Source organism: Pseudophryne corroboree, chromosome 3 (genome assembly GCF_028390025.1).
Source record: "Pseudophryne corroboree isolate aPseCor3 chromosome 3, aPseCor3.hap2, whole genome shotgun sequence".
Taxonomy (NCBI): domain Eukaryota; kingdom Metazoa; phylum Chordata; class Amphibia; order Anura; family Myobatrachidae; genus Pseudophryne; species Pseudophryne corroboree.
In genome coordinates, this window is record NC_086446.1 from 463,009,543 (window position 1) to 463,025,600 (window position 16,058).

Consider the following 16,058-nt stretch of genomic DNA (forward strand, 5'->3'; position numbering starts at 1 on the left):
GTGGCAAATGGCGAGGAAATCTCTCAAACTTCAACACTTATACTCACTCTCGATGCCCCTTGTAGGCAACCTGGAGTTTCAGGAAGGAGAGGCTCTACAACCCTTCATTGCCTGGCACTCTCTTGGTATCCGCAACCTACGCAACTTGCTTAATTCCTCCCGCGTCCCGCTGTCTTTCGCGGAGGCATGAGAAAAATATGGCCTGCCCCCTCACCACGAGTTTGCCTACTTCCAGGCAATACATTATCTTAAAAATGTACTTTCGAAATTGACAGGGAATGATTTTCTTAACTTTCTAGATACATTACTCCAATCAACATGCTACTCTATATCAACCATTTATACACGTATTCGTCATGAACTCATCCCTGACACGGACCTTCCAGAGCTGTCCCAATGGTCCTCCCACATTTCAACGGTAACCCCTGAATCCCTCCTAAATCACTTTCAACTCACCCTAAAACTTATCCCTGCAAGCTCCTATCAAGAGATGGCCTATAAAATGCTCCATAGGGCATACATCTCACCTAAACGCCGATCTTTGATGGGCATCTCAGGAGACAGCAAATGCACTAAATGCTCAATGGAGGGGGCCAACCTCTTCCATTGTTTCTGGGACTGTACTCTGGTGTCACGGTTTTGGCATGGGGTACATTATTATGGAACCACCTCCTTAGGCATATCGTTTAGTTGCACTGTTTCTTGGGCATTGTTTGGGTGTTTGACCGACCAGCCAGACATCCCCAGGTCTAACAAAAAACTACTTATGATATTATCTGCGGCTGGCAGGAAGGCAATCCTACAACAATGGATCCACAACATACCTCCTAATCTTTCGATGGTGACCTCTAGATTATTTTTTCTATTCACCATGGACTGGCTGGAGGCCTCTATCCATAAGGAGAGGCTCACCCCTGCCCTGTTCCAATGCTGGGACACATACATTTTGACACTCCCCCTACACACTAAACAAGCCATTGACAAATGTTTTCAATCTACCTCATGGTACCTCCTCCACACATTAGCCCAACCTAACCCCTAGAACATCTGATTTGCCCTCTCTCCTCTCCTTTTTCCGGACCCCTCCTCCGCTCCGTTCTATTTTCAATAGTCTACCGGGTTGACTAGAAATATAGACCCTCGATATGGGAAGATTGCTCTGTGGATGGATCGACGGCCCGTGTCCCATAGTAGGCATTATATGTTAGTTTATTTTCTTATGTTCTAGATATTATGTATATGTTTAGGGAATTCGAAATACTCTGTCCATATTGGCAGAGAACCGATGTTTAAACCACCTCTTTTCATCTATAGTCTGCGACACTTGGAGATCTAAATCACGTTCTCAATTCCCTGATATCCTTAGTTATACATAAGTTACCTTTCTTGGAAGGGTACGAAGGTTTTATGTAGAGAAAAGTTTGAAAATATGTTTTGATCTCTACCAGGTTTTATATGAGACTGAATTATCTGTAACTTCCTGTCTTTTGTCTAGAGGCTTATATATAGTGCATATTATGTTGTACAATGCTAACTATATATTCCATTCGATGTCTCGAAATGCTATATATCTACTCTGTATGGTGTGAGATTATAATAAAAATAATTTGAAAAAAAAAAAAATGTTATTTATTTTTTTCATTTTTTTAGTTTCATTAGCATATCTGCTCATTGCTAATATCTACCTTGTGCAATTATTCATTTCTTTAAACTTTTTCTTATGTTCTGTTTGACATAGTGCTTAAAGAGACTTAGTAACTAACTATATGTATCTGGTTCTCTCCTCTTTACTTTTCCCTCAATATATCCTTTCCTTTCAGAATAAGTAGCGACTTGCTTTTCTCTAATTAGAGATAATTGTGCACTGGGTCCCCTGATTGACTCATGTGAAGGCTCTAAATAACACAGGCTTAATACTGGAACAATTAAGCACTTAATTCATGTAGCTTTTGTGTTTTCACGGCTTTTGACAAAATCTTAGCAACTTATGCATAGGCGCATACCAGCGCGGTTGTCATACGGCTACAACGTTTAACAACAATGTAAGCCGTTAGTCAGCTAAGTTTCATTTCATAAAGGTGAATAAATACACTTGAGAATGAATGATTCCCCCGTGAATAGAGGAAAATAGTTTTCACGCCCCCTACGGGGGGAGGGGATAATGGTTTATAAGGAAGTTGGACTGACACTAATCAGAAGCTGTTCCCCCCTTTGTGAGCAAGCCACCGGGCGAAACGTACGTTAAAGGAAGGAGTGCGCACGGCGGGCTGCCCCCCCGGTACAGGTCGTATTACATAGAAATATGTTCAACTGTGAAGCCCCCAGCTAAAGGCATTTGTTGGTTTGACGTCATAACGAATTGCATGCTATTACATGCACGGTCCGTGCACGATATATGAATACCGTCTACCATGATAACTGTTGCCAGGGGTGATAGGCCATTATAGGCTGTATATATGTATGCTTCACAGCTTGTATATGCTTAATTTCACTATGTCTCTCCGTTTTTTATGAATGACTCTAATGTTTAAATACAGCAGTGATAATCCTGAAGTACTGTGTTAGGAGGCAGGTGTGATATAATTATCAGTATCCTCTTTGACTAGATTTATACTTTGTATCAACTCTGTACACTTTTCCTGTGTCCAGGGATATGGTATAAAAATACAAGCCTTTAAGCACTGTTACCAGGGGCAACAGACCACCTAGTTTATATACGTGTAACCACCGTGCTTCATAGTCCGGGTATATACCATAAAATTCACTGCTGTTTTTTGGATGAACGATTATATTTGTCTGTATAGCAATCAGAATTCAGAAGTATAAGATAGAAGGCTAATGGAATACTAAAGCCAGCATGTTACATTCTAAACATCATTTAGTTGTGTAAAAGGTTATAACTATGATGAACTATTCATTTGTATATATAGAAAACAAAACCTGAGCAACACTTATGATGGGTGTTGAGAGAAAATTATCCTCTCTGTGATAAACAGTATATGCTGATCTTTACTGTGGATAATGTGTATTAGATGATAATAGATGTTTCAAGCAAGTGAAATATTGTAACGAAGTACACTCTATTTAGAGACCAACCATTATATGGTATTAGAGGGCACAAGTTAAAGGGACAAAATTTCCTCATATTATGTACTGAGATGAGGTTGGAATGCTGTGATAGACGCAGCATTTATATAAAGAGCAAGTAGATGTGATATCCCTCTTTCTTGTACTGAATTTAACAGTGCCTTCTGTGTCTTTTTCAACACAGAAAAGCATAGTGTCAGTAACCCCCAAACTGGCTGCACTGATCTCAGTATCATCAGCCAGTGTTGGAGGCGAATGAGACACATTGCATATTGATCTGGCTTAGTCTATATTTCCATAGACTAGCATCAGTAATGGTCTCTCAGCACGCATATAATGCTATAGCACATGCGTGGTAGCAGAACCACGGAGTTTGCTACATAGTCTTGCCTTCTATACTTTCTGTACTTTTTTCAACACCAGAGCAGGTAGAGTGTCGGTAGCTCTCTCATTGGCTGCGCTGACCCTAGGGTCATCAACCAAAAGCAGAGGTGAATGAGACACTCTCCGTGGATGCTCCGGCACTGTCTATGACTCTAGAGACTGGCATAAGTAAGGGTCTCTCACCACGTATATAATGCTGTAGCACATACGAGGCAGCAGAACCACGAAACACGCCATAAGGTCTTGACTTAGTATTGCTATTGTCATTCATAAATTGATTCTCCCTTATTGAAAGGGCTAAGGCCCGTTGGAGTTCATAGATCACCTGTACCTTTTAAATTGTTATAGTTTGTACTGTATGTATTGTGTTTATATTTCACCTTTTTAGATTAAGAGAGTATAATCTCCAAATAATTTTAATTTTTGATCCTTAATAAAAGTTAAGTCTTAATACATTGTCCTTCTTTCTCCCCCCCCCCCCCCCCCCTATTATTGATCCAATGTTGTAGCACACGCATTTAACACTATTTGAGTGCCCCATTCTAGGAGAGTTCTTGTCTACCTTTTTTGGTATAGTTTTGTGTAGTAGTGTAGAGTAGGTCACATAATTAGCATCAATTATATGTGTAAAAGTAGTGAATTTATGTACATATGCAACACAGGTAATTTATTCTGGTCTGTAGCCTACTGTATGTGTTTGTGTACTGTACGTCAGGCACATGTGACAAACACTTATGTCCCACTTTCTTCTATGTTGCAAACCATTTATTTTACGTGCAATAAACTCATTCTCTGTTATAAATGAATTAAGATACCATGACTGAGCAAGCTTTGGGGGGTGTATTTGAGGGTGGCGTTCTGTCCTGGTGTTCTGTTCCTATTAGTGATGACCTCTAGGTATCCTCTAAATGGGTTGGGTTTGTTTCTTAGTCAAAATTATATGTTAATTGTGGAATTATATAGGTGGTCATTCCGAGTTGATCGCTAGCTGCATTCGGTCGCTGTGCAGCGATGAAGCAAAAAAATGGCACTTCTGCGCATGCATATGCGGCACAATGCGCACGCACGACGTACTATTACAAAAAACAATGTCGTTTCACACAAGGTCTAGCGAAGCTTTTCAGTCGCACTGCTGGCCACAGAGTGATTGACATGAAGTGGGCGTTTCTGGGTGTCAACTGACCGTTTTCAGGGAGTGTTAAAAAAAAACGCAGGCGTGCCAGGAAAAACGCAGGCATGGCTGGGTGAACGCAGGGCGTGTTTGTGACGTCAAATAGGAACTGAACAGTCTGAAGTCATCGCAAGCGCTGAGTAGGTTTTGAGCTACTCTAAAACTGCACAAAAAAAACCAGTGGAAGGCGGCATAGCATTTATACGGCTGCTAAAAACAGCTAGCGAGCAATCAACTCGGAATGACCACCATAGTTATTACTGGTATATACATAATAACAATTTGTTTCATAATATTTGTAGCTGTAATGCTGATGATGAAATCCTGAAAACATGAACTGCTATGCGTATTTGTTTTCAGTTTTGTTTTATCAATATTATTTATTATTAAATTCTACACTTAAATGTTTATTATATAAATGTGATATTATACAGATGTATATTTCTGTCCACACATTTAAAATTCTTCACATGGCTGATATGTGCATTTTCTTTTTGCAGTGAAACAGAGAAAGCAATTTTGTTTCGTTTGTATAAAATGAATGTTAAGGCCTGTACACATTAGACGATTCGCTCCAGGAGCGATATCGCCTAGTGTTTCCCCTCCCAGGCCGCCGACATTGTGCATACACGCTGTGCGAAATCGCTAGGAAGCTTACAATCTGCACCTTTGTATAATGTCCACATGAACCCTAGGGATCATATATTGGGGCTATCCAACTAGATGCAATTTCGTCGTTAAAGACGATTAATGACCGATGGTCATTATTGTTAACTGAGGAACGCGAAGCATATTAGCCGATCGGGGTGATAACGGTGCTGGCATCGGGGCTAATTGGATAGCCCCGGGCGATCCTATTAGCAGCGGTAAAGTGTGTGTAAATCTGTCTCTGGTACTAGCCACTGCCAGCGCCTCCTCAGCACATCACTGATCGTAGTCTCCACTACAAATAAGGGGGACTGTGATGTGTAGTCTAATTAGCATTTTACAGGAAATTTCTGTCAAATCTTCTACATAAGGCTATTAGTACTTAACATTAATACATACATTTATATAGAAACTGCAATTACTACATAATTTTTTTTTTAAAAATTGGATAAATAGGCCCCTAATAGCCACATTTAGAAAGCATTAACACACCTTTATCACCATGCTATAATGTGCCACTGATAACTTAACACCATATTATTTCAAATATGCATATATGGATCCTTAGGGTGACATTAATGCAAGCACTTTATGTGACCTTTTGACCTTTATGTGATATATGCAGTATGACTGGTTGTTGAGTTTGGGGATCACACTGGGATATTATATACAAAAGCAAATAATCTTATTCAGGGGGGTATTAGGTGAGTCAGAAAGAGAACTCATTTGTGGTAGACACTTAATATTGTCAGAAGAATTATTAAAAAATAACTTTTAGTAAGTACTTATACAATAGTAAAAACTGCTAAACCAAAAAATCTCACTATAAATAAATAAATAATTAGAATTAAAAACATATAATGCTATTAATCTACTGAGATTAATGTGGAGAGAAAGCTCTTGTCAACCAGCTTCTAAATGCCATGTTACAGCCTTATGGCCTAGATTGATCAAGCCTTGGAGAGTGATAAATTGCAGGTGATAAAGTACCAACCAATCAGCTCCTAACTGCCATTTTTCAAACACAGCCTGTAACATGGCAGTTAGGATCTGATTGGTTGGTACTTTATCACCGTGCAATTTATCACTCTCCAAGGCTTGATAATTCTGGGCATATGTTGATTGGTTGTCTCTTTTCACTTTTCACTCTCCAAACTATGGTAAATTTCCACATAAATCTCAAGTAGTTAAGCTCATAATAAAACTTAATTGAGGGAAAAGTATAATAATACAGATGGAGCCATGCTCTTTGAGGGTGAGGTGGACTCAGAGGTGGGGGAGGGTACTCTATCGCAGGGAATAGAAGCTCTCATAGAAGCTATCAGAGATGTTCTGAATATCCCTGATAAGGTGACAGAGGAGATTGAGAAATATTATTTTAATATAAAAAAGAAATCCTCAGTCACTTTTCCTTTGTCAAAGGAACTAAATACCCTGTTTGAAGAACCGTGGGTTAATCCAGATAAGAAACTTCACTAAACGGTTGTTATCATCTTTCACTTTTCCTCTTGACCATAGGAAAAAATGGGAGAATCCACTGGTAGTGGATGCATTGTTCTCCAGGCTCTCACGGAAAATTGTATTGCCTGTCCCAGGTGCAGCATCCCTAAAAGACGCGGCTTACCACAAAATTGAGACTACGCTCAAATGTTTGTATACAGCTCCGGGGGTGGCCCAGATACCCACTATAGCATGTGGGTGGATTACGCGAGCCATTGCTAAATGGTCGGGTAACCTAATTGAGGGTTTAGATACCTTCCCTCAAGGGGAGATTATTTTGCTCCTGGAACATATACAGAACTCTGTGAACTTTATGGCGGAAGCCATAAATGAGATAGGTTTGCTTAATGCATGCACTACAGCTATGGCAGTGTCTGTACGCAGGGGACTATGGCTATGCCAGTGGACTGCGGATGCGGACTCCAGGAAAGGCATGGAAGGCCTACCTTTCACAGACAAGGCTTTATTTGGAGATAAACTAGACAAATGGATCTCCATAGTTACTGCGGGTAAGTCCACATATCTTCCTTCTGCTGCTCCCCTAGCTAGGAAGGCCTATTCAGGATCCAACTTACAGTCCTTTCAGACAGCCAAGTTTAGGGGCAAGGCCGGAGGTTCCTCTACCGCTGCCAGAGGTGCTAGAGATAAACCACGGAAACCAACTACTGCTGGTTCACAGGAACAGAGTTCACGCTCTGCTTCCTCAAAACCTTCCGCATGATGGTGGACTCCAATGCCTGGAAGACTGTCGAGTGGGAACCCGGCTAAACTTCTTCTGCCACATCTGGACAAGTTTTGCAAGGATCCCTGGGTCATAGACCTTATATCCCAGGGTTACAGATTGGAGTTCCAAGAGCTCCCACCTCAAAGATTCTTCAAATCAGGCTTACCAGTTTCAAAAGAGGCAAGAATAACCTTACAGGACGCCATTCAGAAACTATTACAGACCCAGAACATCAAATCATTGAACACATACTTACGAGTGTTCAAATTCAAGTCTCTGAGAGTGGTGATCTCAGATCTGGAGGAGGGTGATTTCCTAGTGTCTCTGGATATCAAGGATGCGTACCTTCATATTCCGATCTGGCCACCTCATCAGGCTTATCTACGATTTGCACTGCAGGTCTGTCACTACCAGTTCCAGGCCCTGCCATATGGTCTCTCCAGGGCACCGAGGGTGTTCACCAAAGTGATGGCAGACATGATGTTTCTACTCCGCAAACAAGGAGTGAACATAGGGGGTCATTCCGAGTTGTTTGCTCGTTGCCGATTTTCGCAACGGAGCGATTAAGGCAAAAATACTCATGCGCATGGTACGCATGCGCTAAGTATTTTAGCACAAAACTTAGTAGATTTACTTACGTCCGAACGAAGAATTTTCATAGTTGAAGTGATCGGAGTGTGATTGACAGGAAGTGGGTGTTTCTGGACGGAAACTGACCATTTTCTGGGAGTGTGCGGAAAAACGCAGGCGTGCCAGGATAAAGCGCGGGAGTGCCTGGAGAAACGGGGGAGTGGCTGGCCGAACGCAGGGCGTGTTTGTGACGTCAAACCAGGAACGGAACGGGCTGAGCTGATCACAGTGTAGGAGTAAGTCTCGAGCTACTCAGAAACTGCTAAGAATTATTTATTCACAATTCTGCTACTCTTTCGTTCGCAATTCTGCTAAGCTAAGATACACTCCCAGAGGGCGGCAGCCTAGCGTGTGCAATGCTAAAAGCAGTTACCGAGCAAACAACTCAGAATGAGGGCCATTATTCCGTACCTGGACGATCTTCCGATAAAGGCACCGTCCAGGGAACATTTGTTGGAGAACATTGGCCTCTCAACCAGACTACTCCTGGATTACGGGTGGATTGTGAACGTACCAAAATCTCACCTAGACCCAACACAGAGGCTTCTTTTTCTGGGAATGATACTGGACACAGAGTCTCAGAAAGTATTCCTTTCCTTGGAAAAGGCAATGGTAATCCAGTCGATGGTTCGGGCTGTCCTGAAGTTAACCCGGATCTCGGTGCATCTCTGCATATGCCTTCTGGAGAAAATGGTGGCCTCTTATGAGGTGATTCAGTATGGAAGGTTTCATGCAAGGCCCTTCCAGCTGGATCTGTTGGACAAATGGTCCGGATCGCATCTTCACATGCACCAGAGGATTCGTCTGTCGCCAAAAGCCAGGATCTCTCTCCTGTGGTGGCTACAAACTTCTCACCTAATCAAGGGTCGGAGGTTCGGGATTCAGAATTGGATTCTACTAACCACAGATGCAATCTTTGGAGGTTCAGTTTCAGCGAAGATGGTCAAGTCAGGAAGTCGTTCTTCCAATAAACATCCTGGAACTCAGGGCTATTTACAACACTCTTCGACAAGCAGCTTTTCTTCTTCTAAAGTAGGCTATTCAGGTCCAGTTGGACAATGTGATGGTAGTGACGTACAGAAACTGACAGGGTGGAACGAAAAGCAGAGCAGCAATGTCAGAGGTGTCAAGAATTCTCTTGGTGGAAAAACACGATGTGGCGTTGTCGGCGATTTTCATTCTGTGGTAGACAACTGGGAAGCAGACTTCCTCAGCAGACACGACCTGCACCCGGGGGAATGGGGCCTTCACCCGGAGGTGTTCCGGTGGTTGACACGTCGGTGAGGATATCCACAAATAGACATGATGGCCTCTCGACTCAACAAGAAGCTCTAGCGGTATTGTTCCAGATCGAGAGACCCACAAGCAGTGGCGGTAGACGCTCTGACTACTCCGTGGGTCTACCGGCTGGTGTACGCGTTTCCTCCACTTCCGCTGATCCCAAGAATTCTAAAAAGGGAAAAGGTTCAAGCAATCCTCATTGCTCTGGATTGGCCACGAAGGGCCTGGTATGTGGATCTTCTCGAGATGTTGCTTGAAGATCCATGGCCTCTACCTCTTCGCGAGGATCTTCTGCAACAGGGCCTGTTCGTCTATCAAGACTTACCCTGGCTACTTTTAACGGCATGGAAGTTGAACAGCTGATTCTAGCCAGGAGGGGGATTCCTGACAAGATCATCCCGACAATGATTCAAGCCAGGAAGGGGGTAACGTCTAAACATTACCTCCGTATCTGGAAGAAATATGTCTCTTGGTGTAAGAGCAGACAATTCTCTGTGGTAGAATTTCATCTGGGACGTTTCCTGCTTTTTCTGCAGTCGGAAGAGGAAGTGGGCCTACGTCTAGGCTCCATAAAAGTCCAGATTTCGGCCTTATCTATTTTCTTTCAGAAACTATTGGCTTCTCTCCCTGAGGTCCAGACGTTCTTGAAAGATGTTCTGCACATCCAACCTCCCTTTGTGTCCCCCACGGCACCTTGGGATCTCAATTTGGTGCTGCAGTTCCTCCAATCGGATTGCTTTGAACCGTTACAGGAGGAACACATAAATTACGTTATGTGGAAGACCGTCTCACTGTTGGCCTTGGCTTCGGCAAGACGTGTGTTGGAGTTGGGGGCTCTGTCTTACAAGAGCCTCTACCTAATTTTCCATGAGGACAGAGCTGAACTTCTTCCTAAGGTGGTGTCAGCGTTTCACATAAACCAACTAATTGTGGTTCCGGTGGTTACGCACACCTCTTCTACTTCAAAGTCTTTGGATGTTGTGAGGGCTTTGAAGGTGTATTTAAAGAGAACAGCTTGTCACAGGAAATCGGACTCGCTGTTCGTTCTCTATGATCCCAATAAAATTGGGTGTCTTGCTTCAAAGCAGTCCATTGCACGCTGGATCAGGCTCACTATCCAGCATGCTTATTCCACAGCAGGCTTGCCAGTTCCTAAATCTGTACAGGCCCACTCTACTAGATCGGTGGGTTGTTCTTGGGCGGCTGCCCATGTTGTCTTGGCTTTACAGCTCTGCCGAGCAGCTACTTGGTCTGGTTCGAACACGTTTGCTAAGTTTTACAAGTTCGATACTTTGGCCTCTGAGGACCTTCAGTTTGGTTAATTAGTTCTGCAGGAACCTCAGCACTCTCCCACCCGGTTTGGAAGCTTTGGTACTTCCCCATGGTACTAAATGGATTCCTAGTATCCTCTAGGACGTAAGAGAAAATAGGATTTTAATTACCTACCGGTAAATCCTTTTCTCGTAGTCCGTAGGGGATACTGGGCACCCGCCCGGGTGCTTCGTTCTTCCTGCAATGTTACTTGGTTAAGTAATGTTGTTTAGTTCAGCTGTTGCTGTTACTGTTTACAAGTTTTGGTTAGCATGGCTTTCCTCTTGTTATGGTTGTGCTGGTTCGAAATCTCAGCACTTTCCTTTTTCTATATGCTTCTCTCAAAGTATGTCCGTCTCCTCGGGCACATTTTCCTAGACTGAGTCTGGAATGAGGGGCATAGAGGGAGGAGCCAGCACACCTAATCAAACTTCTATAGTGCCCATGGCTCCTAGTGGACCCGTCTATACCCCATGATACTAAATGAATTCCCAGTATCCCCTATGGACTATGAGAAAAGGATTTACCGGTGGGTAATTAAAATCCTTTTTTTCCCATTATTTGGAATATTTGCATACACTAACGAGATATCTCGCGGATGGAACCAAAGTCTAAAGACAATGCATGTGTGTTTCTATTACACCTTATACACAGGGTCTGAATGTAAATGTATACAATATTTGTAATAATTTGTGCATGAAACAAAGTTTTTGTACATTGAACCATCAGAAATCAAAGGTGTCACTATCTCAGTTACACTCAAAAGATTCTGTAATTCTGAATTTTGGATTTGGGAGACTCTAAGTAACATTGCAGGGTGTCCCCAGCAGACAAGATAATGAGTAAGTATAGAGAAAATGTGTAAAGAAATACCTTTAGAATAGAGATCTCAAATCAATTCTTCCAAGGCTAGTTTAAGAACCATATTTTCTCTGTCATCAATAGAGCAGTGTTTTTTTTTTCAGATGGAGATTACGCTTCTATAAATAATAAATTGTGGATTTTTTTTTACATATGTAAACCTGAGAGATTGAGGCATGACTGCATACTATGAATGCAGTAGGTTCTAAGAGAATATTTTGCATGATTATTTTGTCTTTCAGGTAGAGACAGTGGCTGCTGGGCTTTTAGCACTAGGCCTGAAGAAAGGAGAGCGTCTGGGAATGTGGGGGCCAAACAGCTATGAATGGGTTGTTATACAGTATGCAACGGCTCAAGCTGGGATCATATTGGTGAGATCAGCTTTGTGTTTTAACCATGGGCATGGTGGTTTTATTTTCAATATAACCGTATCTAGCATATAAATATAAGCGTGGTCCTGCTATCTACACACTAAACATATATATATATATATATATATATATATGAAAAGGTAACAAAAATAATCATTGTTCTATTTTCTGCCAACTGCAAAACTTTCTTCAATCTCCACCTTATTCTTTATATATATATATATATATATATATATATATATATACATATAAAAATATATAATCAGTAAATATATTTGTAATGGCACTATTGTAATTCAGTTTTCACCATATGTCAGCACCAACCCATGATATCCACACATGCAAAGAAATCAAACCACAGATGTCAATAAATTATGTGAAATAATGAGCGGTTCTAGGCGTGGGTAAGCCTGCAGGTGCCCACCCACACCCCGCATCCCGGGTGCAGCAGGCGCCGTGGGCGCCAGCTGCAGCCAGCACCATTGAGGGAGAATAGTCAGACGCTAGAGGTCCTAATTGACCACTAGTGTCTGGAGAAGAACAGGGAGACAGACACTAGAGGTCAAGTGGGACCTCTAGTATCTGACTCTGACTGACTGTCTCCCTCGATGGTATTGGGTCCAGCAGAGAAGATAAGGCATGGCGGCAGCTTTGTGTGTCTGGAGCAGGCGGACCTGCTGCGTCCGGAGAGCTGGTGAGTAAGACACACTCGCCTCCACCACACACATACACATCTACCACACACACACCTCCACCACCACAGACACACACACACACACCAATCCCCTCCCTCCTCCACTCTCTCCTAAGAGACTCTACCTGTCACAATGTGTATAAGGGTCTACCTGGTGCAATGTGTGTAAGGGGTTACCTGTCACAGTGTGTATAATGGGCTACCTGTCGCAGTGTGTATATGAGTCTACCTGGTGTAATATGTGTAAGGGGCTATATGGTTCAATGTGTGTAAGGGGCTCTACCTGGCGTAATAAGTTTGAGGGCCTCTACCTGGCGCAATATGTACTACTGTGTGGTATAATGTGACTGACGGACACTACTATGCGGTGTAATGTGAATTGGTACTATTCTGTGGTCATGCCCCTGCCCCATGAAGCCAAGCCTCTATTTTTTGGCGTGCACTAACCTTATTTTACCTGGCGGGGGGCGAGGGGGAAGTGCTTCGGGGTCGCCATAAGGAAACTTTCGCCCTGGGCGCCAGAAGGTTTTGAACCGGCCCTTGTAATAATGTAAAATGACACAGGGAAAAAGTATTTAACACATGAAGAAAGGGAGGTGCAAAAAGGCATGGAAAGCCAAGACACCAGCTAAAATCTATCAGTAATTAGAAAGCAATCCTGCCCATTTTCAGTGCAATTAATATAAGATGGTTCAGTCCCTACTGATGGCCTAGTGTCTCATTACCAAGGTTTCACAAAAGAAACATCTCATAATGGGTAACTGCAAATAGCTCCCTCAAGACCTTCACAACCTTATTGTTGCAAAACATACTGATGGCATTCGTTACAGAAGGATTTCTAAACTTCTGAATGTTTCAATGGCACTGTTGGGGCTATAATACAGATGTGGAAAGAACATCATTTCACCATAAACCAGCCATGACCAAATGCTCCTCGCAAGATTTCTGACAGCAGAGTGAAAAGAATTATCAGAAGAGTTGTCCAAGAGCCAAGGACCACTTGTGGAGATCTTCCTAAAGACCTGGAATTAGCAGGTACAATTGTTTCAAAGAAAACATTAAGCAATGCACTCAACCGCCATGGCCTGTATGCATGCTCACCAGCAAGACTTCATTGCTCAAGAAAAAGCATGTTGAAGCTTGAGTAAAGTTTGCTGCACAACATTTGGACAAGCCTGTGAATTACTGGAGGAATATAGGGCCTAATTCTGAGTTGATCGCAGCAGCAAATTTCTTAGCAGTTGGGCAAAACCATGTGCACTGCAGGGGGGACAGATATAACGTGCAGAGAGAGTTAGATTTGGGTGGGGTATTCAAACTGAAATCTAAACTGCAGTGTAAAAATAAAGCAGCCAGTATTTACCCTGCACAGAAACAAAATAACCCACCCAAATCTAACTCTCTCTGCAAATGTTATATCTGCCCCCCCTGCAGTGCACATGGTTTTGCCCAATTGCTAACAAACTTGCTGCTGCGATCAACTCAGAATTACCCCCATAGTCTGGAGATCAAATATTTGCAGAAGACTCTTGTGTGACCCATGAGACATACACAAAGGGCTCAGGAACATCAATTTAATTTGCCTACATGTGTGTTGAATACGCCGCACTATTTTTAGTGCTCATAGGAAACTGTAATTTCTGATTTCCGATATACCTATTTGTGTCTCGAAGATTGGTGCTTAGGCAACTGCATTGAACAAATGTGACATGTATCAGAGTTATTCAGTGATGTCAATAGAGTGTGTAACGTAACCAAATGTTTACATACTCCAGACTGTATGTTCATTCCTCTCGTTCAAATCGAAACTAAAAGGCCGTATTCACAGGCCGATTTGGGTTAAGGTGTGTGCGGAGCGTGCGGGGGGAGACGAGGGGTAAAGTGACCGACCTGCTAGATTGGCCTGCATGCATGCTGCGCATCGCTATCGCTGTGAGGGGTACACATAGAGTAATTGCTGCTTAAAATCTAAGCAATCTAGTCAGATTGCTTAGATTTTAAGCAGCGGTCGCTCCGTGAGTACCCCCCTTAACTCTGCGGACTCCTACCTACAGATTGTATGCTTATTTCTTTCATTCATACCTAAACTTATTCTGTGGACTCTCATCTACGATTCAGAGGGTCAACCCTATGTCTAATGTGGACAGCAGATCCACAACCTTATCTCGTAACTATCTTAATTAGGTGTACTTTCATTGGTGATTCGGCAATTCTGGGTCTATTTTCTTTACTACCACACCTCACCGCAGGAGCCCAATCTCGTCCGATCTTGTAAGCAAAACGGTGATGGGCTGGGTCAGTACCTGAAGGGGGTACCCTCAGAGAATACCCGGTTTAGTAATCTTGGACCTTCCTCGACTAAACACCAACAGCAGGATCACCACTTTTCTTCTTTCCAATCCCTAGGAAATTTTCCTCCACTACTGAGGCTAATCCGTAGAGGTAAAATCAAATCACAGAGAGGTACAGACAATATGCATGTTTACCATTTTGAATACACGCATGAGGTCGATGTGCTCTTGATACAAGAGGTCCGGCCAATGTATGACCCAACAAGGTCCTATTAAGACAAGCATTGCTTGTGCTGGTATGGCAGGAGTCTGATCTTGAACTATAGTGTCCACATCCCCCTGCCAGTCTATTACGGAAATAGATAAACCGGAACATATCTTATTTTAAGAATTTGTATGTGTGTTTGTACTTTTGTTCTTAGTATATCGACTTTATGGTGGATCAGTGGATATTAAACTTATCTTAAATTATAATTATTAAACGTTATGTTTTAAACTTACTTCATCAAATTAAACACAAATAAGAGTGCACCCACACAAGAGTCTTCTGTAAATATTTGATCTCTAGTTTCTCTTCTGACTCTGGGTGCACCACCGGGTGTTTTATCAGAGACTCTTTCTCTTACATGGATACAATGCTGGTACGAAATATCATTTGAATTTATTGGAACTGGTGCGGAATCAAACACTTTTGCTTGTTAAGGAATAATGGGGGTCGTTCTGACCCGTTCGCATGCAGCGGTTGTTCGCTGCGGTGCGAACGGGTCAGAACTCAGCATGTGCGCTTGCGCACGCGCGCTGTTGCCCGGCGACAGAGCGCCTAGCGTGCAGAAAAGACGCAGCGCTGGACGGAAAGAAGATTGACAGCGAAGAGGCGGTCCGGGGTGGATACTCACCATTGGAGGTCGTTTTCAGGGAGTGATAAGAAGAACGCAGGTGTGTCCAGGCGAACGGAGGGCGGATGTCTGACGTCAGGACCAGGACCTTCATCGCTGGATCCGTCACACTGGGTATGTAGCTGTAGGGCTGGTCTTGTTTTGCAGGAAAATTTTAAAGCATAGCAGGGCTGCACAAGCGATCGCAGCCCTGCTATGCTAAAATACAC

At 42.8% G+C, this 16,058-nt stretch overlaps 1 protein-coding gene across 1 annotated transcript in view; it reads left to right on the top strand.

The window, feature by feature from the left end:
* Nucleotides 1-16,058, top strand: part of ACSF2 (acyl-CoA synthetase family member 2) — a 286,408-nt gene that overhangs the window by 72,255 nt on the left and 198,095 nt on the right. The window contains exon 3 of the mRNA XM_063960699.1: nt 11,840-11,968. Coding sequence (XP_063816769.1) covers nt 11,840-11,968 — 129 coding nt within the window. The remainder of the gene's footprint in view (nt 1-11,839; nt 11,969-16,058) is intronic.